At 46.8% G+C, this 12,505-nt stretch overlaps 1 protein-coding gene, 1 long non-coding RNA gene and 1 pseudogene across 13 annotated transcripts in view; 1 reads left to right on the forward strand and 2 right to left on the reverse strand.

Annotated features, from left to right (window-relative positions):
* The window catches only part of LOC143673203 (uncharacterized), a 43,854-nt gene extending 34,412 nt beyond the window's left edge, over nt 1–9,442 (reverse strand). The window contains exons 1-2 of one of the 3 annotated variants that reach the window (XR_013170251.1): nt 8,293–9,442; nt 2,620–2,705 (exon numbers count right to left, since the gene is read on the reverse strand). This is a non-coding gene — a long non-coding RNA (uncharacterized LOC143673203). The remainder of the gene's footprint in view (nt 1–2,619; nt 2,706–8,292) is intronic. The other 2 variants (XR_013170252.1, XR_013170247.1) reach the window with 2 other exon arrangements.
* GTF3C5 (general transcription factor IIIC subunit 5) overlaps nt 1–12,505 on the forward strand; it is a 37,061-nt gene that overhangs the window by 4,912 nt on the left and 19,644 nt on the right. For 3 of the 10 annotated variants that reach the window (XR_013170232.1, XM_077147505.1, XM_077147507.1), the window contains exons 1-3: nt 7,108–7,322; nt 8,851–9,178; nt 11,228–11,447. Coding sequence is in view for 9 of the 10 variants with exons in the window: in XM_077147505.1 (XP_077003620.1) it covers nt 9,035–9,178; nt 11,228–11,447 (364 nt within the window). In the remaining variant the exon portion in view is untranslated. The other 7 variants (XM_077147498.1, XM_077147476.1, XM_077147487.1 and 4 more) reach the window with 7 other exon arrangements.
* On the reverse strand, nt 4,501–6,995 carry LOC143673123 (tyrosine--tRNA ligase, cytoplasmic pseudogene; annotated as a pseudogene).

A 12,505-nucleotide genomic window follows, 5' to 3' on the forward strand; every position in this document is an offset into this window, starting at 1 on the left:
GGATGGTTCAACATAAGAAAATCAATTAATGTAATACACCACATCAACAAATCAAAGCAGAAAAATCACATGATCATCTCAATTGATGCACAGAAGGCATTTGACAAGATTCAACATCCTTTCCTGTTGAAAACACTTCAAAGGATAGGAATACAAGGGAACTTCCTTAAAATGATAGAGGGAATATATGAAAAACCCACAGCTAATATCATCCTCAATGGGGAAAAATTGAAAACTTTCCCCCTAAGATCAGGAACAAGACAAGGATGTCCACTATCACCACTATTATTCAACATTGTGTTGGAGGTTCTAGCCAGAGCAATTAGACAAGAAAAAGAAATACAAGGCATCAAAATTGGAAAGGAAGAAGTAAAACTATCACTGTTTGCAGACGATATGATACTATACGTCGAAAACCTGGAAAAATCCACAACAAAACTACTAGATCTAATAAATGAGTACAGCAAAGTAGCAGGCTACAAGATCAACATTCAAAAATCTGTAGCTTTTCTATACACTAGTAATGAACAAGCTGAGGGGGAAATCAAGAAACGAATCCCATTTACAATCGCAACTAAAAGAATAAAATACCTAGGAATAAATTTAACTAAAGAGACAACCTGTATAAAGAAAACTACAAAAAACTGCTAAAAGAAATCACAGAAGACCTAAATAGATGGAAGGGCATACCGTGTTCATGGATTGGAAGACTAAATATAATTAAGATGTCAATCCTACCTAAACTGATCTACAGATTCAATGCAATACCAATCAAAATCCCAACAACTTATTTTTCAGAATTAGAAAAACCAATAAGCAAATTTATCTGGAAGGGCAGGGTGCCCCGAATTGCTAAAAACATCTTGAGGAAAAAAAACGAAGCTGGAGGTCTCGCGATGCCGGACTTTAAGGCATATTATGAAGCCACAGTGGTCAAAACAGCATGGTATTGGCATAAAGATAGATATATCGACCAATGGAATCGAATAGAGTGCTCAGATATAGACCCTCTCATCTATGGACATTTGATCTTTGATAAGGCAGTCAAGCCAACTCACCTGGGACAGAACAGTCTCTTCAATAAATGGTGCCTAGAGAACTGGATATCCATATGTAAAAGAATGAAAGAAGACCCGCATCTCACACCTTATACAAAAGTTAACTCAAAATGGATCAAAGATCTAAACATTAGGTCTAAGACCATAAAACAGTTAGAGGAAAATGTAGGGAGATATCTTATGAAACTTACAATTGGAGGCGGTTTTATGGACCTTAAACCTAAAGCAAGAGCACTGAAGAAAGAAAGAAAGAAATGGGAGCTCCTCAAAATTAAACACTTTTGTGCATCAAAGAACTTCATCAAGAAAGTAGAAAGACAGCCTACACAATGGGAGATAATATTTGGAAATGACATATCAGATAAAGGTCTAGTATCCAGAATATATAAAGAGATTGTTCAACTCAACAACAAAAAGACAGCCAACCCAATTACAAAATGGGAAAAAGACTTGAACAGACACCTACCAGAAGAGGAAATACGGATGGCCAAGAGGCACATGAAGAGATGCTCAATGTCCCTGGCCATTAGAGAAATGCAAATGAAAACCACAATGAGATATCATCTCACACCCACCAGAATGGCCATTATCAACAACACAGAAAATGACAAGTGCTGGAGAGGATGCGGAGAAAGAGGCACACTTATCCACTGTTGGTGGGAATGTCAAATGGTGCAACCACTGTGGAAGGCAGTTTGGTGGTTCCTCAAAAAGCTGAATATAGAATTGCCATACGACCCAGCAATACCATTGCTGGGTATCTACTCAAAGGACTTAAGGGCAAAGACACAAACGGACATTTGCACACCAATGTTTATAGCAGCGTTATTTACAATTGCAAAGAGATGGAAACAGCCAAAATGTCCATCAACAGACGAGTGGATAAACAAACTGTGGTATATACATACGATGGAATATTATGCAGCTTTAAGACAAGATAAACTTATGAAGCATGTAATAACATGGATGGACCTAGAGAACATTATGCTGAGTGAGTCCAGCCAAAAACTAAAAGACAAATACTGTATGGTCTCACTGATGTGAACGGACATTCGAGAATAAACTTGAAATATGTCATTGGTAACAGAGTCCAGCAGGAGTTAGAAACAGGGTAAGATAATGGGTAATTGGAGCGGAAGGGATACAGACTGTGCAACAGGACTAGATACAAAAACTCAAAAATGGACAGCACAATAATACCTAATTGTAAAGTAATCATGTTAAAACACTGAATGAAGCTGCATCTGAGCTATAGGGTTTTTTTTGTTTGTTTTTTACTATTATTACTACTTTTATTTCTTTTCTTTATATTAACATTTTATATCTTTTTCTGATGTGTTGCTAGTTCCTCTAAACTGATGCAAATGTACTAAGAAATGATGATCATGCATCTATGTGATGATGTTAAGAATTACTGAGTGCATATGTAGAACGGTATTTCTAAATGTTGTGTTAATTTCTTTTTTTTTTCTTTCTTTCCGTTAATAAAAAATAAATAAATAAATAAAAATGATAAAAAAATTAAAAAAAAAAAAAGAAAGGCTGATAGCATCCAGAATACCTCTGTCAGCTGGGAAGGCATGTGGCTGGTATCTTTTGGTCCTTTGGCTTCTGATTTCGAACAGCTTCCCTGGAGGCATTTTCTTTCTGCACATACAAACATCTCTGTGTCAGCTCTGAAGCTTTTTCCAAAGACTTCAGTAAGCAGTTTAAGGAAAAGGTCCTATGCACAACTGGGTGGATCACATCTCCGTGGAAACAACCTGATCAAAAGGTCCCACCCTCAACAATAGATCTGGTCCCTCAAATTGGATTAGGAAGGACATGGTTTTCCTGGGGTACATGACAGCCTCAAACCAGCACAGGTGATCTAACTTAAAACAGTGTCTGGGGCGGGGAAGAGTGGGCATGAAAGATATGAAGGAGGCAGGATGGACGGTGGCGTGGACAGGACTTGTCGGCTGACTGGATGTGGGAGCTGAGGAAGAGAGAGACACACGGGCCAGTTCCGTTTCTTTCCGAGCATGAGGTGTGTGGAAGGTCAACCACTTGATGAAAGAGGAATGGCCCACTGAAGGGGGAGGGACCTTGTTGGAAGGACCTGGGGGACATCAAGTGGCCATGTCCTGGAAGCAGCTGAGAACAGAGGCCTGGGCTGGAGCCACCAGCACTTATGTGGAAGTCAGGAGCATGGAGTCCATCCAGCATGGGTCTGAAGAATGAGACCCAGCCTCCACATGAAGACTGTCGAAGCTTTCTGAGGTGAAGGAAACTGGAATTTTTAAAGGAATTAGAATACAAATGCTGCAGAGAAAAGATCAATGAGGAAGAGGAACTGAACGCCCAGGAAGAAGGTCATGGGGTGGGTTGGGGGGGAGGGGGTGGGGAATCAGTTGGTTTGGAATCAGTTTTGCTGTTCAGAAACTCAATTCCTTCAATACCCAGAGATCAGGGTGCCGGATTTAGCAAAAACAAAGCAAAACAGGATACCTAGTTTAAATTTTGGACAAATAATTTTTTTTAGCATAAGTATGTCCCAAATATTGCATGAAATTTAAATTTAACTTAACATCCCATATTTTATCTGTCAACCCTACCTAGAGGTTACAGAACCTTCATCATTGACTCATGTGTACCTAACTCACGCAGATCTGATGTAAAGACACCAATTTATTAATTAACAACTGCAGGCAGAAACAAAATATATGTTATCCAGATTCACCTATCTGGAAAACTAAACAAATCATCAGAAGGTTGCTTGGTGAGCACAGAATTAGAGCAAAAGGCCATAAGATGTTTGAAAACAAATTTCATCTCAAGGCATGAAAATTCTGGAGAATTATCTTGGCCTCACTGCACAGAATTCCTCTGTAGTGGCAGAATGTGCAGTCCTCACTGGTGAAGGTAGGTCAGGCACTACCAAATGCTCTTATGCAACTCTTGTTGAAATTTGTCATTTTTCTAGCTCATTCATCATTTGCAGTTATAACTAAATGCACGCTTGGAGGTGGCCGTTCTAAATTCTGGGGCATCTGGCTGAGTTTTCAAATTACAATCTAGTGAAATATTTCTCACATTCAAGTTAGACTTTTTTTCTTCTTAAAATGTATCTGGTGGTAAACATTTTTTTTTTTTTTTCATTTAAAGGTGTTCATTAAATGATTAAAACTGAATTGTGGCTGCTGCTTCTTGACGGGGAAGAACAGGAATGTAGTTTGGGCTCACACTGAAGGGAAGTTGTTTTGCCTGCTGCAAGCATTAAACCCAAAGTCAAGGTGTCTCATCCTCCCTTATTTCCCACTCCCCCTCCCTCCCATTTACAGGGTTAAAAGTCCAAGATCCAAGCAGCCTCAGGCTCAGCGAGGTTCCCAGCATCTGCTTCTGCTTCACACCTGTGTTCTTCTCGCCCAAGACGGTCCAGCTCACAGGCCCCAGTCAGACACCTTGTTCAGACATTTTATTTCAGTTCATAAGTGATGGTAATGATTTTGATTTTGAAAGGCCTTACGGAGATGTCCCCACACCTTCTCTGGAGAAAGAGCCACGGCTGTGTGCCATTCACCCCACCCTACCCACCCTTGATGCTATCAACACACAGCTGGTTTAGGGAGTGTCCCACTCTAGCAGATCAAGGGAAATTCCAGGAGCCCTGGAGCAGGCCCTGCCCCCTAGTACCAGGGGCTCCCTAGTACCAACCCCCCAGGGTTGGCAGGCATAAGGGAAAGGTGCCAAACAGTTGGTGGTAGGCCATGATATTCTCTTTCCCCTTTCTCTTCCTTTTGAAATCCCTCAATTTCCTGTTGGAAAGAAGTTATAATTAGCCCAGTTCAGGCCCCAGGACCTAGGCCCCAACCAGAGGCAGAACTGCTGGGATAAATCCAGGAAAACTTGGAAACCAGTATTTTTCCAATTAGAAGGACTGTGGCATCGTCGTCTCTGTGAGTTATATATTGAAACCAGATTTCTCAAGTCAGCCGCTGCTTCCCACCCTCATTACCACCTGGGAGGTCAGCCTCTCTTGGCAGCCAGACTGATGATCCCAGATTGTGGGGTGGGTGAGCTGGTTCTTACAGAGCGCTACACCTAATAAGGAGTTCCAGACCTGCTGCTTCAGTGTCCTGGGACATGGGTACATGGGTGATGGACAGACAGACTAAAGAGACAGTAGATGAGTCAGGGTGATGGAGGAAGGAGGAAGATGTCAGGCTGGCTAGCTAATGCTCCCCCCTTTCAGCGATTTACAGGAGATGGACCCCAGCTTGGTCATGAAGTTGGTTTGCCTCCACTGTGCAATGCAGTCCTCAGAAATTTTAAAATCAGCCTGCAACTTCTCAAAGATTTTCTTCTTGGGCTTGAGCTCTTCGTCTGGATGGCCCTTCTCATAGCCCTTCACAAACACTCGTTCTCCAGGAGCAGAGCCGGCAGGAGGTCCAGAGGTTCCACCTTGTGGCTTACCCCTTCTGTAGAAGCACACAGAAGCATGCCTTGGGACTCGACTCCTCTCATCTTCTGGGGTTTCAGATTGCACAACAGCACCACCAGTCTATCCTGCAGCTCCTCCCTGGGCACAAACTGCACCAGGCCGGTCACCACAGTCCGTGGCTCTGCTTCCCCCACATCAATCTTCTCCACATACAGGCTGTCTGCATCTGGGTGCTTCTCCACACTGATGACTTTCCCCACACGGATATCCAGCCGGGATGGGATGACTTCGTCTGGTTCTGAATTCTTGGTAGGGCCTTTGGCCATTGGCTTCTGCTTTGAAGGATCTGGATAGGCAGCGTTGGCTAGTTTCTTCAGTGCAGGGGTGTTAAACTTTTCCCTGATGGGATCCAGCAACTTGTTCAGGGCGAATTCAACAGAATTCTTTAGGTCTCCAGGGTGTACAATCTCATCAGCAAAATCCTTTTCCAGGTCAGAGTAAGCAGTGTAGGTTTTGTTTCCTCCCCATTTCTCATCTCGAAGGATCACAAACTCAGACTTGAGGGGAAAGAGGACATGTTTGATGAAGGACAGAACCCCATTGTTTTCCACATTCCCTGGCTCACAGAAGGCCTTCTTCAGTTTCTTCCTCACATCCTCCTTCCGATCAAGAAGATCAATCTTGGACTCCTCTTCTGAAGAGCTCATTTTGCTGCCAGTTAATCCTGGGACCATAGGATTCATCAGATGGACCCTTTTGGAGTAGCCCAGTGCAGGGAGGTACTTTTCTGCAAATGTGAAAATTTTTCTCTGATCAACACCTCCAAATTGGGCATCTACTTTCAAATATTCTTCATCCAAGGCCTGAAGCCCAGGGTAGAGCAGGCCGCTCAGCAGTGGGTGTTCCACCTGCTTTACCACCTCCGCTCCAGCTTTCTTGGCGTCATGCTGGGTGACCAGGGAGGACAGTCTGTACACATCTAGCTGTACTCTTTGCTAAACTGGTAATCAGTGCCTTTGACAAACTTAAGCTTCTCCAAAGGCACACCAATGCTCTCCAGCATTGCCTTGATCACATTCTCATAGTAGCTGGTTCTGAGTTCTAGAAGTTCCCACGGGGCTTTCATATTATCCAGATACGCGTGAAGATCCGCAAACAGAATTGTTACCTCACAATCTGCCTTCAGGAAGTCTGCGATCTTAGATATCGGCACAAAGTAAGCCAAATGTGGCTTGCCTGTGGTTGCCGTTCCCCAGTAAACTTTAAGTTCCCGCTCCTTCAGTGTCTCCTTCAGCTTCTCTTCTCCTAGAACCTCCTGCAGATTGCGCGTGATAAGGTGCAGCTTCTCCTCAGGGCTCGGAGCATCCCCCATTGCTCCGGTGTCACTGTCTCGCGTGTCCAGACCAGTACCCTTTAGACTCGCCGCTGCCGCCGCCGCCGCCGCCACCGCGTGGGGAGAACGGTCACGCGGGTTCAGCCGGGTTGCATTAGCTGAGCTCGTCGCTCGGCTTGTTTGACCTGGGCACTTCTCTACCCGGAGGCGGCCCGGAAAGAGTCAGGAACAATAGAGAGTCGAGCAGCTCGATGAGACTGGAAGGGGTGGAGTCATAAGGCAGGGTAGGCGGTACGGGGGGGGCGGGGTTGCGGAGCCTGCGCCTGGCGCGGGCGAGGCAGAACCCACCCAGAGGCGAGGCAGTCTCCTGCCAATCACCGTTTGCTCCCCCCACCCCAACCTGGCGGTGGCCAGGCTGCCTCTGGGTGGGAGAGGTCGGGCGATAAAATGGCGCAGGGGGTGGAGTGAGGTACAGACGCTCGCCCAGGCTTCGGCCCGTTTTTCGGAGGTGAAGAGCGGGAGGGACTAGGGGCTCGGCATTCCTCTGCTGAGAGGGGGATGGGGTCGCCTGTTGCTTCAACTAGGCCCCCGGCACGCCGTCCACCCCACTGAGGGGTTGGTAGGCCCTCGCCCAGCTGGGAGAAGGGCTCGCTCTCATTCCGGAGGTGATGGCGGCGGGAGGGGGTGCGGGAAGGGGGGATGTCCCTGTTTCCCACTCCCACGTTAGCGGGCTATAGATGCCCCTCACCCTGCTGAGGAAAAGGGAGGCTGTCTGGTCACCTGAGACGCGCGGGGAGCCATATCCGTACTCCCTGCTCAGTGGGGGCAGGGGGAAACGATGTGTAGGGCGGTGGGTATCGTCTCTCTCCCCCGCGCCACTTGTGGAGAAGGGTGTTGCTAGGAGAGGATTGCGGTCTTACCGCTGCGCCTTGCGGGTGGGGGAGGGAGAGCTGGTGGTAAACATTTTTATTAAATCCACCTAGAACAAAGTAGTAGTATTTTTATTCAAATATCATTTCAGAATATTGCGGTACCCATACCCAATTGTTCCTTTCCTCCTGATGACCTCAAACCCAGTCCCTTCTTTCATTCCCACTGCCACTATTCTCGCCTGGGCAGCACCTTTCACTGGGATTAGGCAGTCTCCTAGTTAGTTTATCCGGGTCCTCTTTTGCCCTCTCCAATCCATTCTCCACACAACCAGGCTGAGCTTTTCAATACACAAATCATGACACTCCCTGTCTAAAATCCTTAAAAGGGCTCTCCATGGCACTTAGAAAAAGCCCTCCTCTTCCCCCACTTTGCTCCCTACAGTTTTTTGTCTTCTGTCTCTTCCTAGACTGGCTATGCTCCACCTGTTTCGCGCTTTCGGGCCTTCGTACCACCCATTCCCTCGGCCCCTTCAACCCAGCTACTTACTTCCTTGTTAGGGTTCTGCATAGGGCCCAGCGCACAGTAGGCGCTTAATAATTAGTTACCTAATAATGAACCGTGAAAGTCCGCATTCTGCCTCAAGGTCCCAGATAAATGGCACTTCGGGATATTCTGAGCGCTGCGGGGACAGGAACTTAACACCCAATTCCCGCCACTTCCTGAACAAACTTGGCCCGACCTCTACGCCTCGCCCTGCGGTGACTGACAGGAGGTGAAGCGAGACCCGAGGCCAGAGCAACCCCCTACACGAGCTTGGGTATCGGGAAATCAATTAGTCTCTGGGTCCCTCCTGACGCAAGGGGGCGGACCGGAAGTCTTCCTGGACCCGCCCCCGAGCTGTTCTAGGCTCTCTATTGGCTAAAGTCTATGGAGTGAGCGGGGAACCTGGCTCCGTCCTGACTTTTCATTGCCTAAAATACATGCTGCCTAAAATATATGCTCGGATGTGGCGTTCTCATTGGCTAAGGTCGTCGGCTGGCTGGTGATTTACACTCCTACCGGCTCTTCACAGGTGGGGAGAGTCAGGCCCTGCCCCGCCCCTCGGGCTAACCATCTATATTTTAAACAAAAAGTTGAGTACGCAACGGTTGTTTCTCCCAAAGCCAGAAAGGCTCTCCTCGGGCGTCTGCTGCCTGGAGATCTTCGGGAGTGGCGGAACCCGGGAGATCTAGACAGATGCGAGCGTTGAGGGAGCCCGGAACGATTCCTTCGCGGAACCACTGAGGCGAGACCTCGGAGAGGAACCGCTGAGGAACTGGCCGCGGCGGGCCGGGCCAGACTGGCAGGATGGCGGCGAAGGCGGGGTCCGGGGTTGCTGTCCCAGTGGAGCTGCGGCAGGAGCGGCGCATGGTGTGCGTGGAGTACCCGGGCGTGGTGCGCGATGTGTCCAAGATGCTGACGACTTTGGGCGGCGAGGAAGGCGTCTCCCGGGTAAGGAGCTGGGAGTCTCGGGAACAATGCAGGAGGGACGGGGTCAAGGAATTATGGCTGGAGGGGAGGGGCCACCCGGGGTAGTTTCCCTGGCAACCGATCAGTAGGCGGGCTCTGATCGGCCAGTGGGTCGGGGCTTTGCTTTGGGAGACCACCGGGAATGCGCCGTGTTTCCCGGGGAGCAGTGGTATAAGGACAGTGGGGAAAACCCAAGGGGGATATCTTTGCCATCTCATTCCCAGATACGAACCGCACCGTCGGCATCCTGCCAGGAGCAGCTCAACTGCAGCTCCGCAGAATGAGCTGGACAGCTTTAGTCTCATTTTATAGTGTAGAAAGCTGAGGCACCGGGGCATTTAAGGACAGTGACCTACCTGAAAGGGTGACGAAGTGTTATGTATGTAATTAGAGTTGTGGGAGGGCCACGGTGGCTCAGCAGGTAAGAATGCTTGCCTGCCATGCCTGAGGACCCGGGTTCGATTCCCGGTGTCTGCCCATGTAAAAAAAACACACACACACACAAAGAGTAGTGTTAGCTGACATCTTATTCTGCGTTAGCTATGGTTCTAGATACTTTATTGACATTTGATCCGCATTAGAACCCTACCAAGTAGAAACTGTCCATTATCTACATTATCTGTGTTTTGCAAGGAAATTGAAGAGACTTGTTCAAGCAAGTAGGGAAGCTCGGATGAGCTCTTACATCGTGTTAGGCTCCGTTTAAGTGCTTTTATATGTACCAAATCTTGAACCGTGTGTTTTTAGAGAGGCCTTCCCTGACCACCCTAACTTAAGTGGCCTCTAGCAGTTAACATCTGCCTGTTCATTCTGCTGATTCCAATCTAAAATCGTGTTCTAATATATTTATTGTCTGTCTTGGCGCTTGGCCCTATGACTGTGAACACCATGAGCGCAGGGATCTTGTCTCTTTTGTACTCTCCTGTGCTGACATCTATACATAAATATTTATCAAATGTGCGATTGAGCCATAAGACCATACTCTCCTTAACCCCAAGGATATCTGTACCCAGCTTCAGTGTGAGTCCTTTGGGAAGGGAGCCTGGTCATTCATTCATTCCATTCTGTTCCTTGAGTACCTTCTCTATGCTAGGCCCATGTCTGGGATTATTCCCACCCAGTAGGACCCAGAGATGTGTTTCATGAGGAAGGGATTCCTGGGGATTGGAGCTCTTTTTTAACCTTCTTTCATTCAGTAGTTAGTTCCCGAGTACTTACTAAGGGCTAGGCCCTGCTCTCGGGAGTGGAGAGCCAGAAGACTAGCCAGTAGATGATCCTGGTCACAGTGCACATTCTTGGTGCATTCACACACACACATCCGATGCTGAGTCCCTCTTACCTGTTATAGAACAGACATTTGTTCATTCAGAATGTAGGTGACAGGTGTCAAGTGTTGAGTTAGGCACCAAGCTAAGTACTTTACACATTTTCATTGAATCATTATAACTATTCCATGAGGTAGGTCTGTTCTTATCTCTGTTTTAAGGGGAAGGAACCCAGGCTTAGAAAGGATAGGTAACAGCTAGTCAAAGCCAGAATAATTGTTAGTGATTGATTTAATCTTCTTTGGACCTAGAAATATTTGTATATGAGACTGAATACCAAGACCTTTTGGGGTGGGTATTTCCTAGAGTAGGTAGCCTTGGATAAGTCATTCACCCCCCAAACTTCAGTTGATTCCGGGGTAAACTCTTGAAACATTGCCAGAAGAGTCCCATAATGCCCACACGTTGAATAGGCACTTGCTAAATGGTGACTTCTACTTATTTGTTGGTTGTTATATCTAACCTTGCAACCTCTTAGAAGGAAAAGTTTATTTGTCCTCATTTTCTCCACTAAATAAACTAAGATACTTGGGTTTGAAAATTGAGTCCTTGGGGAAGTAAGAATTCATAATACAACATGAGCCTTCTGGTCCTTCCTGAGTCACCTGTCTCATTATTAGGCTTTTGCTGAGAGACGAGCAGCTTCCTATGAGGCTGTCTATCTGGTTACTACTTCACTCCATTCTTCTTCCACCTCTCATTACAGATCTACACAGACCCCACCAAGAGGCTGGAGCTGTACTTCCGGCCCAAGGACCCCTACTGCCATCCTGTGTGCGCCAATCGTTTCAGTACCAGCAGCCTGCTGCTCCGGATCAGGAGGAAGACGAAGCAACGGAGAGGGGTACCAGGGGCTGAGGCCTGCTCTGAGGTCACATTTGAGATGGAGAGTCTTGGTATCATCTCCACCATTTACAAATTTCAGGGTAACTGTACAGTCCACTCTTGCCGCTTTAGTTTACTTCAGGGCTTGCCGTCCCAATTGCCTACAGAAGTTTGGCAACTCATCTCCACAAGTGGGATATGCCCAGGGGATAAGGGGCAAGGGCTATATGGAATTGCAAAGCCCAGACTTCATCCAGGAGGAAGTCTTTCCCTCCTTCCAGCCTTCAGTTCCCTGGGAGACTCTGGGAAAATTACTGCCCCATCTTCTTAGTTCTTCAGAGAAGCTAGAAATCTAGAGTTCTGTCAGACATCTCCATATTTGTAGTAAAACCATTGTGAAGGGCCTAGTAAAACTGGTTGGCAGGCCTCTAGTTTTCAATTCCAGTTTCTTGGATACCTTCTCTCAGTCTTGACTGCTGCTGGTCTTGCCTCCTCTTTGAGGTCTTCCAAGATCACCTCTATTCCTTAGGACTTCATCCTCCTTGAAACTCTTAGCAGACTGGATGTCTTCCATGGGGTTGTCAGTTGAGTTTGCAACCTACAAGGAGCCCTAATGAGGAGTCAGTAAAGGGGTGGGGGTGGGGGTATGTAGTGAGAGATATAGGATGGTACAGGAAGGAGCAGAGACTTTGGAGTTGTGCGTACCTGAGCTCTGTCAGTGTCTTTGAATAGGTAATACAGCTTCCCTATGTCCTAATCTCCTTGTATGTGTGTATACTGGGAGTTCATTTGGTCCTTGTGAAGATTCAGTGAGAAGATGCCCATTAAGGGCTGGGCTGGACATATGTTAGACATGCAGTTTCTCAGAGTCTGTCTCACATGCATGCACATTCCATTTTTTTTTGAAGTAATGAAAATGCATGTTATATTATGAGAAGCACTGATCTAGACTTCATGCTCACCTGTCATATAGCAACCCCAAGATGATATTTATCAAAGTTTCTTGAAGGGGTATTAAGCCAAGTTTGCAGAAGCCTTTCTGCCACCATCGATTGCCCTGGCAGAATCAGCTACACCACACACTCAGCACCCTCCTAAAGAGATGTGGGGATTGGTGTGTGGCAGTTGTCAGTTCCTGGATGTATCTCTGTAAGATGTG

This window comes from Tamandua tetradactyla, chromosome 2, assembly GCF_023851605.1.
Source record: "Tamandua tetradactyla isolate mTamTet1 chromosome 2, mTamTet1.pri, whole genome shotgun sequence".
In the NCBI taxonomy this organism is placed as follows: domain Eukaryota; kingdom Metazoa; phylum Chordata; class Mammalia; order Pilosa; family Myrmecophagidae; genus Tamandua; species Tamandua tetradactyla.